The sequence below is a fragment of the Passer domesticus genome, chromosome 5 (genome assembly GCF_036417665.1).
Source record: "Passer domesticus isolate bPasDom1 chromosome 5, bPasDom1.hap1, whole genome shotgun sequence".
In the NCBI taxonomy this organism is placed as follows: Eukaryota; Metazoa; Chordata; class Aves; order Passeriformes; family Passeridae; genus Passer; species Passer domesticus.
In genome coordinates, this window is record NC_087478.1 from 76,197,134 (window position 1) to 76,213,925 (window position 16,792).

The 16,792-nt window shown below is 42.3% G+C and overlaps 1 protein-coding gene across 4 annotated transcripts; it reads right to left on the reverse strand.

The window, feature by feature from the left end:
- Positions 1–420: 420 nt before the first annotated feature.
- Positions 421–15,956, reverse strand: NUP50 (nucleoporin 50). 4 transcript variants are annotated; one of them, XM_064421168.1, is made up of 8 exons: positions 15,734–15,956; positions 13,195–13,296; positions 12,038–12,121; positions 9,266–9,461; positions 7,160–7,828; positions 5,892–5,970; positions 4,757–4,875; positions 421–4,214 (listed from the first exon to the last, which is right to left on the reverse strand). In XM_064421168.1, exons 2-8 carry the CDS (start codon positions 13,261–13,263, stop codon positions 4,012–4,014), a joined length of 1,419 nt encoding a protein of 472 aa, XP_064277238.1. In that variant the 5' UTR covers positions 13,264–13,296; positions 15,734–15,956; the 3' UTR covers positions 421–4,011. The 4 variants fall into 4 exon arrangements, with proteins under 4 accessions (XP_064277238.1, XP_064277239.1, XP_064277236.1 ...); XM_064421169.1 differs by having other exon boundaries at positions 13,195–13,273; positions 15,734–15,955; XM_064421166.1 differs by having other exon boundaries at positions 13,195–13,273; positions 15,738–15,869.
- Positions 15,957–16,792: the final 836 nt, after the last annotated feature.

The following is a 16,792-nucleotide window of genomic DNA, read 5'->3' on the forward strand; positions in this document are numbered from 1 at the left end:
AATCACTTGGGCCTGACTTTAGGTTAGTGCCTCTAGGCAAGATCTGGAGTAAATTCAGTAAGGGTTATCAGGTAGACCTAGATGATGTGGTTTCTAAATCCTGTAATATTCATGTGGAGGGTTTAGAGGTCAGTCTCTAGCAGTCACTCTACTGCTGTGTGAGCACAGGTGCTCCCTCTGCCCTCCAAGGCAGCCCCAGCTCCTTGCTCCAGGCTGGCTCAGCTCACTGACCCCACAAGGAGGAAGCATTTTGCTGAACTGGCTTCAGGCTTCCAAGTCAGGAATGGGCAGGGCAGGACATTCCCTCTTTTAGGAGCAGAATTTTCCAGGCAGGAGTTCACCTGCAAGCAACTGGTTGTACAATTCATTTTATTACTCCATGTTATACACTCAAAATGAAAGCGATTCACACAAGACAAATGAATCTTCCATTCATTTATTCACATTTTCCATGGATTTTTGTACATGACCTCAGTGTATCAGAACTAATGAAAACATTAACATACACGTTATGTAAAACTTAAGTATCCACTGAAAAATTCAGAGCATTTTGAAATCTACTAACAACTAACAAATCATCACATTCAGCATCCTCATTGGATTTAGACTAGCTCATGCCACTTCAAATTGTTTAATGTCAGGTAATTTCTGCACACAGGCACCAGCTACAAAATTTTATCAAATGCAAATAAGTTAAGGCATCAGAAAGTCAATCTTTAATGACAGTTTAAATGTTACAGTGCTGCAAAGGGAGCTGAACTTCAGTTTCAATAGCACAGCAAACCTCCTGATTGGTTTATGTTCTACAGTATGTTCATTTGAACTGTAAATTTAATATAAACTTTCACATCCATCAACCAAAAGGGCTTAGAGGAACACAGTGTTGCCCTCCCAAATTAAACCTTGCATACTGCAATTTAATAATTTTTAAATAAAATTCAAGCCAACTGTAATAATCTCCCTTAGAAATTATTCTGACAATTAAGAAAAGCAGAGATGTTTATTTTCCAGCTGAAACTTCAAAATTAGAGGAGGAGGAATGGATAAGACACTCCAGCATCTACATACACCTGGAACAACGAAGGCATTAACACAAATTGGGACAGAAACTTGCATCTTTAATATCAGGTATCTGATATCCAGCTGTTAAATACATTACCAGCCAAGACATAGGAATGCCTCCTTGAGTTGGAATTCTGATCAAAATTCTTTCCTTGGATAGCATGTGGAAGATTGTTATGAAGGCAGTAGTACACTGATGTCTGTGGTCTCCATGAAATTTGCTTTTTAATTTAAGGCCTTTATTTCTATTTAACAATCTCTGGCCTTTTACAGCATTTCTGTATTTTAGTATTCTTTAAATAGAAACTGAAGCATCATCAAAAATTTCTAAAGTGCTGGAAAAGGCCGTGCTTTATACCTGAGCACCAAGCTTGTCAGTGTATGACTATCTTTTCCTGCTTCATAGTCCACAGAATGGTATGGTCACCATGAATTGATGTTGATTAAGATTTGCTTTGCAGGGAAATTCTTCCCTGTCCTTTTAGAGGCAATTTACCCCATGTAAAATGTTCAAAATTATATGTTTATGCACATATTTGACATTCTGATTAAGGTGACATCTCAATTTTTTACCTGGCTTTACTGATTAAATGCATGCACAAAAGAATTCAGGTGTTACTTGCTACGATGGCTAGGGAAAGGTTTAATTCTTTCCAACACAATTTATTATTAATCTACTTATTTTTCCATTCACTCTGTGTCCTCTGCTTGGAAACAGGCCAGAGGTGTATTGTCAGAATTGGGCCACATCCATGTGTGCAAAACCTAACAACTGCCCCTCTTTAGAGGCAAGCATAAGGAAAGAAGTGTTAAATTCAGTTTGTTGGTCCACGTTTCTAAGGATGAAGGAATGTTTCCAAATCCATGAGCTTTCAGAAGTAAGCAAAGAAAAGGCCAAGCTTTTATAGACAGAGCTTTTCTTTATGGGATGTACAACCAGAGCTCTGTCTATACACCTTTGTGTACAGAGACAGGGTTAAGACACTACAGTCAAAAGACAAATGCAAAATTAACTGAGCCCTTGGACCAGAGCCTGGACTAAACTCTTAGGCAGCATTCTGTTTTTCATTCATACACATTTAGACACACCCTGTCAGCTTTGGGCCTCCAATTTAGGTAGCAGCAAGACTTTTTTTTTTTTAAAAAGCATCTTACTTTGAGGAAAGCAATGTCACTGACTTTTAATGGTTTAAGTACTTAGCCAGATGCAAAAAGAAACCCCCAAAGGCACCAGTTTATTTTTCAAATATCTCAAATGGCATCTAAGCTCCCTTCACACTCCAGTGTTAAAAATGCAATTCTTGTACACTAAGCATGGCTGAAATGTGAGCAAAGGCCTTTCTTTTGGAACTTTGGTCAACAGGGCTATAGATAAAATCAAGATTTTCCTCCTTTTAACAAAGAGGGGAAAAAGGCCATAACCTGAATTGTGCAGTGAATTAGGCCTAGGGGCAGCCATTTGCTTCCCCCCAGAGCAGGGGTACAGGTGAGATGTGCTGCACCTCATCCAATGCTGTTATTCCTTGTTCCCTGCCCACAGGATGGCACTGTGCTGGATTACCAGGTCCCCTGTATGAATTGTGTCACACTGACTTTTTTTTTTTTTTAAGGAAAGGTGTTTTTCCTCTGTATCACATTAGCCAGAGGCAAAACAGCATGTTTGTTCCATTTTCCCAGAGCTGGTCAGTGCGACACATCTGAGAGCAGTTCAAGTTTCATATTATCATCAAGCTCTTGGAGAAGTCCCAGAGTTGGAAGCAAAGTAGAAAAAGTTACTAGGGAAGGAGTTTCCAGCAAACATTTGAAAAAAAGAAAATTATTAAACTACCAAACATGGTCTGACAAAGTTGAGAGCAAAACCAAGACCAGAATGAATGTTCTGATCTCCAAATTATTGCCACCTGGTTAATTTTATCACAGCTGAAAACTAAGTTTACAAAGTACCCCATGCTCCCCACATGCAACAGAAAGCTTCTGCACTCTGCTGCTTTGCTTAATGCAGTGCAGCATTTTTATCACATGGATAAATACACACTGACACACACCCTTGTGCACGTGTCTCCTGGCAAGGGCAACAGAAAGTCCTGAAGTTTGAGCTCTCTTCAGCAAAGTACCAGCAGCAGGAGCAATGCAGCATGTCCAGCTCTGCCTCAGCTGGGTTTTGGGACTAGGGACAAACACCTTGCAAGGAGCATGTGGAAGTGCAACCCTCTGCTTCTGACCTGTCAGAAGCCAGGGGGTGCCAGTGTGTCCAAGGTAAAACTTCCAGTTGTCTGCTTGTACTATATTGCACATCATTGGCTTGTTGCTACAGTGAGAACAGAACTGACAGTTCCTCTGCAGGAAACACTACTGTCAACAAGACTACACAAGCAAATTCTCTGTTAAATATCTGCAGTCTCTGAGTCCTGAAAGCACACAGCTCTGCAAGAGCACAGACCCAGCAGAATGGAGATCAGCACTGGTGGGGAGCAGTGCTGTCACTGAGTCTAAAGAGTCAGTCTCACCAGAATACAACAGACCAATTAAAAAGCTGTGGTCTAGAAACAGTTGCAACAGGTAAGCTTGACCATCCTCCCTTCCCAAAACAGGAGGTGCTTGCATTGTATTACAGTCTGTAAGGAAGCTCTGGTACCATGTTTTTGTACCCAGATTTCTGTCCATTTGGTCGACTGGTGCTAAAAACAGATGCTTGGATTGACATCCACGTGCTTTATCCAGAAGAGGTCCTGCATTTAGATACTGAAAATGAGGGAGCACAGTCCAACACTTGTGTTCTATTAAAGCTTTTATTAGCTAGTTTAGCTTTTCCTCACATCATTTTTCCAGAATTCCTATAACAGTTCTTAATATCAGAGTAAAGAATTAAATGTTCAAATGAAGTTATGGAAGAAAAAAAGAGCAGCAGCAGTTTGGCAATAATTCCTCAATTTATGGACTGCAACTTATTTAAACCTCCTTTTTCTCCAGTAAGATTTTGTGCAACTCATCTGCATCCTCACTTGTTTTCACTCTTATTAGCATAGTGACAGGAACAGCTGGATTCTTCTCATCGATGGGTGGGTTAGGAACACAAACTATGAGAACATTGTTTTTTCCGGTTCTTGAACATGGCATCTTAGGTGGAATTAGAACATTCAACAGAATATTTCCTGCATTTGAGGAGGGGAAAAATTTACCATTAGCCATTTTCTAGCTTTTATTGTAATACAGTGTTAGAATAGATACTACCTAGAGATTTAGGGTGGTGTTTGGAAGGAAGGCAATTCATAAACATCATGTATGTTTGTCTTCTTCTTTCCTAAGCATCTATTCATGGCCATTGCTCTCAGATTTCTCTCCTCACTAGAAATGAGAAAATCTGCATCCTCCTTTTTTAAATGGAGGAACCTGAATATCAAATTATAGTAGGGGGACACAGGAGAAAGGGAAGGGGACAAGGGAGAAGCAGCAAATGAGGAATCCAGTCACAGTGCTTAGTTTATGCTTCTTGCACTGCTCCATGTGCTCTCTTTTGTAATGCTCACTAGAGGCATCCAAGCGTTTGTCAGTATTCTAAATGATTTAGGAAAAAAAAGTAGAAAGGTTCTCACTAATTGTATCTGTTAATGATATGTAAAAAAGACCCAAAAAAGCCTAATGCTTAGCAAGGAATTCTGACATCAAGACTTGTTACTGGGATAAATGTACTTACCTAAATTGGTATCTGCTCGTACTAAGAGTTGAGTTTTTTCATTTCCTGCTGGTTTTAAATGTAATGTTCCTACACCTTTTTCTTTAAATTCATTATCCTTTTTGTAGAACAATTTGCACCTGTGGAGAAAAAAATAAAACTGAAATCCTTGTTTGTGCAGCCATGTAGAGATGAAATAAAAAGGTATCTCCCAGATACACGTATCCATCTGTCTCACAGTAACAGTAATCAGGATTTAACATGCTGTGAGCAACCTAAATCTTTATTATTCTTTGTCCTGTTTCACCTGCTAATGGACAGCACTTGGAGATAAAAGAGAAAGTGAATTATTTCTTTCAGTATTGAAATGATAAAAGTAAAAGGCACAGCAACCTGTACTCAGGGCCTGTGAGGAGCAACAAATGTAGGCTACTTAAAAATAAAAAACTAATTAGAAAGCCATAAGAACTGGCTGTATCATTCTGAAGTTGGAATAGGACTTAAGTGTACAATTTATAAACATTTTTAAAGTGAGGCTCTAATAAACCTAAAGCCATTTTAATGAAGTAGCACACACTTTTCAGACACAGCTAATGACTTTTTGTAGCAGGACAAATTCTCTGCTGAGTGTCAAGCAGACACACAATTACTTGGACTACTGAACATGCTTTGAAAAACTGCTTCTAGTGGAGCCAGTTTCATTTTGAGCTTAAAAGCACAACTTGCTCACTCCTTTATATAATAATAATCAGCATTTTCCAACTGAAGAGTCTTTTTTTAGGCTATGCAAATCCACCTGGTGGATTTTCCAGCAGTACTGTATAAGGTTTCTGCAGTAAAGGCCCAAGGTCCTGCAACTTAACTGTACAAAACCTGATGAAGGCAGAAACACCTTCACTTGTTAAAAAAGCTGATCACATGTACAACACAAACTATTAGAGTTGTGCCCAAAATACAGAAGAATTTTAGTAAGATCTTACAAACTCCTGCCTGTAATTAAATTTTTTTACAAGTTCATATTCTGTGTGGATTCCTAACAAGTTTTATTTATTAGGAAGTCAAGGACACGTCATTAATTACACACTGCAGTGGTGAAGAACAGCAATACAGAGTAAATACAGGTGTTAATTTTATTTACCAAGTTAAAGTCACTTACTTCTTTGAGTAGAAAGCATCATCTTCTTTTATTTCATTAACAATGACTTTTGGCGGCTCTTCTTCCTCCTCTTCCCCTCCTTTAAACAGAAAGTTTTAATATGTTAATGTTGTGAGCACAGATTTTGGCAGTGTATTGGGAGTCCCTTATGCCCACCATGGCTAGCATGGACACGTGGCTGGTCAGTGACAGCCAGAACACCCTTCAGTCCATGTGTACTCTGCAGCAGCTTCAGCTACAACAAAAAGTGTTACTTGCTTTTCATACAGCTCTTAAAGCAACTTCATCCTCACCTTCAGTTTAAGTGGGATGAAAACACCCAATCCATACCAAACAATCAAACACCAACAATATAAAGCTCAGTAAGTCAAAAGGTTCTGTTCGATCAGTAACAGTTTTCACATTTCAGAGTATGCTCCACAAATGGGTTCAAGCAGAGCACAATAAATAGTTCCAAGAGCCAGATTTAATTTGGGGGAAGAGAATTAGTTGCAGAATGACAGATAAGAGAGTGGCAGATTATGCCTTTCCAGCCCCTCAGCTACTGGGATTTCTATCAGCCTACTGTATTCAGCACAGGCAAAGACCAGAGTAAAGCTGTTAGGTACTGTGTAACTTTGGAGGCCTCCTTACAATCTATTAAGTAAAATGGACTAAACTGTTCTGTATCTCATGCTTTTTACTGCAGGGATCTCTTGATAAACCTACTAGGAAAAGCAGTGGGATTGACAAGTCCAGCAGGCTCAAAGGTGAACATACCAGCTGCTTTAAATTTCATCAATTCCTGTCCTCAGATTTAATTATTTTGTATATTATATAAAGTACAAATCTGACAGAAGTATGTAAGTCTTGATAAGCACATACTTTTGGTGTTGCTTACATAAGGCTGTGTTCTCCTGATTAAGGGAATAATTCTGCACTTTCAAATCTAAGAATGATGATGACCACAGACTATAGAATTTCCTGAGATGGAAAGGACCCACCAGGATCATCAAGTCCAGCTCAGAACACCCCAACCATACTGGCCTGTACCTGAGGGCATTGTCCAAATGCTCTTGGAGCTCTGGCAGCCTTGGGAGCTCTGGCACTCCCTGGGGAGCCTGGGCAGTGCCTGAGCACCTTTCCCTGATATCCAGCCTAAACCTCCTCAGACACTGCACCATGCCATCATCTCAGTGAACTTAATATTGCAATTTTAGTATTCCTAAGTCACATGCACTCACAGCTGACCATTAAAATAACTATAGATACAAATACATAGAATTTACCTTTGTCATCAGTATTGCCACTGTCTGTTTGAGCTTCCGATAAACTGGTGGATGCTGCAGTGACAGATTTGGCCTGGTTTGCATCTTTTCCAAACAAACCTGAATTCCCAGGTGAAAATGAGAAACTACTAAGCGTTCCTGAACCAAGGGAACACAAAACAGAACTGTCAACACTCTTGCCAAAATTAAACGAGACAGTTGACGTAGCTCCTAACAACGGGTCTCTTTTTTCTGACGCGGCTTCAGCTTTTTTGTCTGAGGTCTCCTCAGTTTTGCTGTTGAACAGAAACGTGGAGCCCTGCTGCAGCTTTGAACCCCCAAACACAGGAGCAGCCTGCGGGGCCGGGGTCTTGCTGCTTTCGTTCTCGGAGCCGCTGTCGCTGCTGCCTCCGTGCTGCTGCTCAATGCTGGCCAGATAGCGCTCGTAGTCCCTGAAGATGGGGCTCAGGTCGCACAGGGGGTTGCTGTTCACGTGCTTCACGATCCAGTCCCGCACGGAGCAGTTGAGGGCAGCCAGCTGCTTGTGGTAGGCGCCGGAGCCGCGCGCCGGAGCCGCGCTCAGGGCGCTGCCCGAGGAGGAGCAGGGCTGGCTGCCGCCGTTGGCGGCCGGGCTCGCAGCCTTCTTCTCAGCAAACACGGCAGCACTGGGACCATTTGACACTGGGGATGCTGGAACAAGAGAAAACACAGAATTGGAGAATATCCTGAGCTGGGAGGGACCCACCAGGATCATCGAGTCCAGCTCCTGGCCCTGCCCAGGACACCCCAACAATCCCACCATGTGCCTGAGAGCATTGTCCAAATTGTTCCGGAGCTCTGGCAGCTTTGGGGCTGTGACCATTCCCTGGGGAGCCTGGGCAGTGCCTGAGCACCCTCTGGGGGAAGAACCCTTCCCTGATATCCAACTTAACTCATTTTCTAAATAAGCCCTGTTATTTTTTTTAGCCACAGATGATTTGCAGACCTAGTGAGAAATGTGGCTTAGAACCTTTTTTTTTTTAAACCCAGAAAGCACAGCTCTCTTAAAAGCCTAACATGTACAATATTTCTTAATTGGAACGCTCATCCTTACTCAGCTGAGCTCCTTCTTTTGGGTCACACTGTGCCCCAGTTTCTCCCATGCCAGTGGGCAGATCCAATTTTTCATTTAGACAAGTAAGGGACAGATAAGGTAGATGGAGCACACTGGTGTATAAAAATAATATCCAAAGACATCTTGTACAGAACATTAAAAAAATACATGTTTTATATATTGCCAAAACCTTCAAAATCTAACAACGTCAGCAAGCTGTAATGCTTAGTAAATCAAAAAACTCAACTTCTCTTGCCATTTGTGCTTTAAATGTGCTTTAAATCACCCTGAGTGCACTACCCCATAATTTTTCAAGCTTTTGAGCACTTTTGTGTAAAAAACCCTAAGAAGCAAACTAGAAAAATTCTCATTGAATATTTCAGTTTTCCTTAATTTATTCAAGCTCACTGAAATCCAAGTTACTCTAAAGTTCAAACTCCACCATTTGTATTCTATGGCGTGGTGACTCCAAAATTCTGTGGTGACAGGGTTAACATTTCTGCATGTCCAGCACAAAGGGACAGAACTAATATTCCGCAGGGAATTCCAAAGAATGACAGCTCAACATGCTGAAGTATTTCAAATGTCTAAAAATGTAGGTATAACTGTAACAGATAAAATTCTAGTAAGACTGCCTGCAACATCAGATGTACAAGGAAAAAAGATGAAGACTTTAGCTATGCAGCATGTATTTTTTATTTAAATTCAAAGAATTGGGACATGTTACCAGATGCTTTATACCTTTTACAGACTGCCTTATGCCAGTGCTTTCTATTTCCATCTGTGCCTAAAAAACTTTTATCTCCAGTATTAGAAATGTGAATTTAGTTGCCACCTCTTTAAATTGTGTCCATGTGAAAACTTGTCCCTCCAGCACTCTAAAATAATAAGAAATCTTACAAAGAGGTATAAAGTCTCAAAACCTTAAAATGTAACTATAAGATGGTCTACATTTGTTTTTTCACTACTAAAATAACCCTGCAAATTTAATTACTGAAGGTGTTGATAAATATGCGTGCTCATTTAAAACTTACCAAATGCTGATTGTGTTTCAGAGGTGCTCTTCAAACTGCTGAAAGGAGGAGTACTGGAGACACTACTGCTTCCATTGGACAGCCCTTCCAAAGGCTTGATTCCTGCACCATTCCCAAATCCACTGAAGCCACCTCCTCCTTTTCCAGAAGGCAATACAAAGCCTTTAAACCCCTTAAAAGCTCCTCCACTTTCAGACTGGGGAGGAAAATAAAGAGAGACAACCAGTTACAAACATCTCCTCCACACAGATCCTATCCCCATTTAATATTCCTGGTTTATTTTTCCCTAGTTCAGCCTGTCATTCCATGCATTACTGTGTCAGCTATGCAAACAAAATTAACAGCTTCCTTATGACACACACTGCTCCTGTTTTTAAAAGACTCAGATGTTTGGTATGAAAATAAACTGGGTCTGGGATGTGGGTACATGGAAGTTGCTCAGAGCTGTGGATGTGTTTGACTACCTATTAGACATTCACAGCATCTTGTTTTCTTTAAATAACTACAGAGGATTATGTAACTTCAGGTTTATTTTAAACAACTTTTAGCATTTACAATGGCAGTCAAGAGCCCAATACTTTAATCCACTCATCACTCTGGAGTCATCTGTGAAACCTCTTGTGATTTACACAAAATATTCCAATGTGACAGAAGATGCAAAGACAGACTGTACCTGACCACAGAATATCTTATCTCTGCAACCTTTTTATTACCCACTTCTGATCACTGTCTTTGCAACTGTATTATTTTATGGTATAGTTTCTTAGGTGTTTCTAAAAGACAAAGTACAATTAATATGCAAATAAAGCACTGCAATTTTCAGACCTTTGGAGGTAATGAACTTTTACTACTCTAAGTGAACTTTCAGTGTCTCTGGGACATGAGACGAGAACTGCTTTCGAGTTTCTTCTGCTTTTGCCACTGAAGAAATGGCAAAGCTTGTCAATTTTAGGTTTAGCTTGTGTTTAAGGGTCTCTTTGCTTCCTTTTGTGCTATTTTTTCCAGTGCAGTCCTCTGCTTCTCATTCCTAGGTAGGCATTTTTACTGTGCTTCTCTCTGATCAGTCCCACCTTTTTCTCTGGATATTCCAGTTAAACTGCTGTCTTTCTCACTGCAGCATTCTGCTTGCTCCATGTAGGAACATCAGTAAGTCTCAAGTTTTGCTTTTTGTAAGTATTTCACAGCTTTCTTACACAACTTCAGCTGTCCTGTCATCTCTTCAGTGTTTTAGATTTTGTCCAGCCTGTTGCCCTGGTTTTGGCTGGGATAGTTAATTTTCTCCCAGTGGCTGGTACAGTGGTGTGGTTTGAATTCAGGGTAAGAGAATTTTGATAACAAGGGTGCAGTGCTCTCTGCAATCAAGGACCTCTCAGTGTCTCATGCTCTGCCAGTGAGCAGGACACCAGGAGCTGAGAGGGAGCACAGCCAGGACAGTGACCTGAACACAGAATGTCATGGCCAGCAGAGAAACTGGGACTGGGGTGGCTGGGAGCAGCTAATTGCTGCTTGGGGATGGAATGAGGTCAGTGGGTACTGAGCAACTGTCCTGTGCATCACTGCTTTTTCTTGGGGTTTCTTTCTTTCTTTTTTGGTCCCCTTATCATCATGATCATTACATTTCAATCATTAAACTCTTCTTATCTCAAACGAGGCTTTTAACCTTTTTTCTGATTCTCCTCCTCATGCCACAAGGAGGAAGAGTGAGGGGCTGCACAGTCCTTAGCTGTCACCAGCCCTTCTTCCAGCTCTAACAGCCTGCTCCCAGTCTCCTGACTACTTCTACAACCCATCTGGTCCCCCTTCTCACTCTGTTCTACTTTTCTTATTCCATTTGCCCCTGAATCTCTCCTGCTCAAGCTGTAGCTTATGTTTTGCATCACCTCCTTCCAGTACAATCCTTTATTTAACTCTATCCTCTACCACATTTGTGGCTAAAACTACTCAAGGCATTAGTGGGCTAAGGCAGCTTCCTCATGGACAGTGCTTGGACTGAAGAAGGAAAATCAAAAGCATAGGAGAAGGCTGTCTAGCTCCTAACTGTGCCTAGTCCCATCCAGTCCTAAAGAAATCTGTGTAACACAAAGCTCCAGGCCTACTTCTGACACGATGCATGCCTTGTTCAGAGAATGTCTGGGAAAAATATAAACAACAAAGCATTTGTCAAGGATTTCTGGAAGGACAAGAATTTGGCTGGACTGGGAAAATGCTTTCACAGGGACTAAACCTGTAACAAAGGCCAACTTCCTTTCAATTTTAAATTTGTTAGTGCAAAGAGTAGATGGCACTAAAACTTTTGACAGGGAGGAAGGAAAAAAAAGTAGCAGCATTCTTAACAGAAGACATGTTTCTCATTCTCAGAGCAGCTCAGTATTTGGGTGTTTACTAATACAGCTTCTGAGATCCCCCAGCCCTCCAGTATGGATAACTAATAACTTTGCATTTCCATACTTCCATCTCTACAAAAAATGGAAGTAAAGCTGGTTTACCGATTTGCAAACAACATTGTGTCTGAAACATTCTTTATTTTTACTTCAAAAATATGCAAGAACACCCTGCTCACCCAGTCATAGTAGTATTAACATTTTTTTTCCTTAGCCATATTCTTAGCATGGAACAGTAAAGCCAAAGTTCATGTGCACATAGGACCTGGTGAGCTGAAATGATAACTTTATTCAGCTTCACTGCAAACCCAAGGAAGTCAAAAACCTGAGCAGGATGCTGTGTTTTGTAACTGAGTGAAACTCCAGCACCCGTGTTCAGTGACTACATTACCTCTGACCCAACGTTTCGGCGCTTTGCTTTTTTAATAGCTCTGTTCTTCAGGACCTCTTCACTTGCCACAGAGAATGTTCCCACCTTGAAGAGGAAGTTAGGGAATCATTAGTGGAGTATTCAAAACACACAACAAGAAGGGATGGCTGAGATCAGGTTTTGAACACAACTGTAACACTGCTACCAAACAAACAAGGGAAGAAGTTAAAAACCAGCCCACTCCAAAAATACAGCACTGTCAATCAGCTTTCCAGCCACCTGAATGTGAGCTGACACTTGGAAAACTCCTTCTGGTCCTGCACTACATTTCTCATTGTGCTATCTCCATTTTACTACAACAAAAAATGTAAGTTTTGGGTTGCTTTTTTAAAACAGCTCTAAGATCCCTCTGCTGACGGGAGCAGATGTATGGAGATGTGGGCTCTAAGGCAAGCTCCAGCAGCCTGCTGTAGCTCAAACACTAGCAAAGACAGCTAATGGCTCAGCACCACCCTGCAACAAATGAGGAAATTAAGTTAAGTTTTCTTATTTTCAAATTCCTGGAAGAGACAGTTTTCTTTTTTACATTTACAGGTGCAAGCATTTAATACTTTTAGCTGGACAAAAACTAAACCAGTTTGTTTAAACCTGAGCCATAAGGAAGTAGGAAACATTAAAGGTAAAAATCTCTTTTTACAATCAGGTGGAACATACAACTTAACTATTTGCCTAATTCCTCTGGCTGTGTGGGGAAATTCAGCTGAAATTAATGTAGCTCTAAAATTAGCTGACCCTAAAAAAAAAATACTGGAGGCATACAGAGCATTTATCTTCAGAAATCAAGTCTGCTTTTCCTATCAATTCAATAAATACCTATCACACCTTTGAAGAGTCCAAAAGCATTTTAACAAGCATGGGGTTCCCTCTAGAAACATGAAGTTCCTTTCCCCAGAACCACTGATGAAATTTTAACCCTTAAAAGCTGCTTTGCTATATGGTCTGCATAATTGGAAGCTTTATAAAAATACTTTTTAAAAATCCACTTCTACAAAATGATCTTTAATTGCTAAACTTTTAACCAGTTATGCTGTGAGTTTTATGCACAAGATACACAGCCCAATGTAAACAGCTACTCTACTATCTGCAAGTGTACATGGGGGGGCTAATGTGTATTTTACCTCTTCAGCTTCATCCTCCTGGTCCCAGTTTCGGTCAGTCAGCTCCTTTTCTGCAATCCTCTTTGCCATTTTTCCACACCTGTGTGGAAGAAACAGAAAATCCTAGAAAGAATTGCACAGAAATTAAATTCTAAGTGGCAGTGATCTTCAATTTGTATTCTTAGAACAAAAAAAAAAAAAAAACAGGAACTGCAATTCATGTAGAAGCAGGTCAAGATTGAAATGACAACTGAAAACCAAATGTTGTGGTGAAAACCATCAGCAGCACTTGAGATTAAAGCTGTGGTGATCAGCTATATTCAATCTTAAATTAAAGCAACAACAGAAATGCACAGTTCAGTTATGGGATAAATTTTCTTTAGAAGCTGGAAAAATTCCTTTCAGAACCATAACTCACATACTCCTACTCTGAAGGGCTACAAAAACCCCAAAGCTGTGGTCAGAACATTCCCTATCCCACTCCACATTGCCACCTCAGGAAACCTGTGTAAGCAGCAAGAAAAAGTGAGTTGCTTTGTAACATCTACAATAAATACTGATGAGGACCCACTGAATCAACTGAGCAGAGCTTGGTTAAGACTGAAGACAATGCTCTCCTTTAAAAATTTGGATTGGTTGGCCATTACTAATTTGAAAATTCGGAAAAAATTACAAATAAATGAGATTGGCTTACTTATGTATCCTACAAAGGACACATAAGTCAGGCCATGGATTTTAGAGCAATTACTGAGAAGCAGAAAAATCATCATTTTTCTGGTTATCTCTGTGAGATAAAGCAAAATCATCTTTGCAGAAGGAATGTCTGTAACTGTTCTCAGTCCCATTTCACTGAAGTACTACTTATGAGCTGTGTACAAAACCAAAGAATGAATCCAGCTACCATGTCTTCTATCTAAAAAACCTGGCAAGCAGTCACACTACTGGAATTTCATGTGAAAAAAGAGGTATTTTACTAACTATGGTCATATCTTCTGCCACTAAATATGACAACTTTCCAAAGGAAATATGTAGTTCTGTTGCAATTTAAATCTCAAGCAAGCACAACAACTAAAACTCTTCCAAAACCCCCCTGGCTTTGTGATTAAGACCTGCCCAGAAAAAAAGACAAAAGAAATCCACAAAAAGCTGAATTTCAGAGCCAGAAATTGCAACAATACATTGTTACAAGATATCTTGTTTACATGTTGGAACATTTCAGAACAGTAAATCCAGCAGCACAGCAGTCTTGGGAGATCTCGCATCCAAGTCCTGAATTTTGTCTGACACACATCACAAATAAGGTCAAGTTACCAGAGCTTCTGGGACAAAGACTGGCCTGTGTATACATATTTAAATGCCCTAATCCACTCTGTCCTGAAAGCAGACATCCTTGCTTGATAATCACTGGGAGATCATTTCAATCTAACCCACTGAAAAGCTCAAAAATAAGTTACTTTAAAGATTTTAAAGTCACCTTTATCTAAATTATTATTTTATTACATAATTTTTATATAGAATGTGTTATGTTATGTAATACATTTTAATTTTATTTTTTAATTTAGAATAAATTAGTGTTCTGTATATATATTCTATATATTAATAGTGTTCTGTATATACAATCTGCATTCTACATATGTAGCATATATTCACATTATGTATATATTATAATATTATTTAAATGTATTAGTTTCATTATTACATTAAATATTTGAGTTTTTGAAAGAGCACATTAACAGAGCCTGTAGGGAAAACCTTGTTGACCCAGGCTCCAGGTTCTCTGCACCACCCTGTGTTTACAGAGTTTCTCTTTAAAAGCATTTAAAGGATCTAACAGAGAACCTGAAGTGTATTGTGTCCCGTGAAACGAGAACCAACACAAACCTACATCTGAAGTTCACAAACTTCACCAAGTTTTTGGAGCACGCGTTACAAACAGGCTGAGACAGAAGTATTTTCAGAAACACATCACAGAATATCCTGAGCTGGGAGGGACCCACAAGGATCATCCAGTCCAAGCCCTGGCCCTGCACAGACACCCCGCCAGTCCCACCCTGTGCATCCCTGAGAGCGTTGTCCAAACGCTCCCGGAGCTCTGGCAGCCTTGGGGCCGTGACCATTCCCTGGGGAGCCTGGGCAGTGCCCCACAGCCTCTGGGGGAAGAGCCTTCCCCTGACACCCGTCCGCTTACCCAGCTCTAGTCCGACATCAGCACACGCAGCCGCTCCGCTGACCCGCACGGACCCCCCGGGCTCCCGGGGGCTCTGCAGGGGCGGCACCGCCCGAGCGCCGCGGGGCGCGGAGCGGAGCCGGGCCCGCCGCTGCCGCAGCGCTCTGGCCGCGGCTCCCGGCGGGAGGAAGCGGAAGCCGGGGCGGCCGTGCCGCCGGGACTCCCGGCTCCCTCCGCTCGCTCCGTGCCGGGGACGCCGCCTGCGCACCGGGCGGATCCGCGCGTTCCGAGCCCTGCGGCCCCGCGCCGCTGCCATCCCCCCGCATCCCCGCTCCCTCCATCCGGGCCCGGCCGCCCCTCGCGCCCCCCACGCGTGGGACCCGCCGCACTCACTCGCTCGCTCGCTCGGGCGCTACGCTGCGGGGCCCACGCTGCGGCGGGCGGGACGCAGGGTCTCCTCGCAGGCCGCACGGCCCCGGGGCGCTCCCGCGATCCCCCGACGCCGCCCGCTCGGAATGCGCCGGGAGCCGCGGCGGCTCGGTGGGGCCCGAAGCGGGAACGCCGCGCCCGCCGCCGTCCCGCGCCCGCCCGCACCGCGCCTGCGCCCGGCGGGGCGGGGCGGGGCCCGGAGGCGCCCCACAGGCCGCGGCTCACGTGACTTCCGCCGCGAGCCGCGCTCCGGCCGAATTCTCCCGAAATGTCGGGAAAAACAAACCCCGAGCGTGGAGTGCTGGCGTCAGCCCGCCAGGCACTGCTTTGTCCTTGGGCAGTGTGAAATTCTGCCTTGCCCGGCAAAATTTGGGGCCTCCACATTAAAAACTTTCTCACCTGCTTATACGTTTTTACTAAATTAAGGTTCACTGTCTCTGAATTATATAATTCATGATTTTCAACACGGGAGGCGCCTCAGGGCGGCTGAGGGGGCGGCCGTGGCCGCTGTCCTGCTGCTCAGCCCTGCTCCCTCTTCCCTGCCGCTGGTTCACTTTCCTCGTTCATTTTTAATTAATTAATTAATCATAATCAGGATATTAATGGTAAGCAGTGTGCTAGTGTGTGCCCCACTCCTGTGGGAAAGCACAGTCCAGAACCCTGCTAAGTGGTGGCTTGTTCCGATGATCAAAGGAAAGACCTTTGATGTTTCAAAAGTGAAAGTCACTGAAGGACAGGGGACTCTGTCCAGCTCTCCTCGGCCTGAAATCTGAAAATAAAAAAGTTGATTTTGTGGGGGACAGAGAACAGCAAAGAGCAGCTGAAGGAAGAACCCAGCACTGCTTTGTCCTTGGCCACGAGCCTTTTGTGGGTGCCCGACAAAATTTTGGGCCTCCACACAGAAGCTGATAAAAAACTTTCTCACCTGTTTATACGTTTTTATCAAATTAATGTTCACTGGAATTGAATTATATAATTCATGATTTTCAACACGGGAGGCGCCTCAGGGTGGCTGAGGGGGTG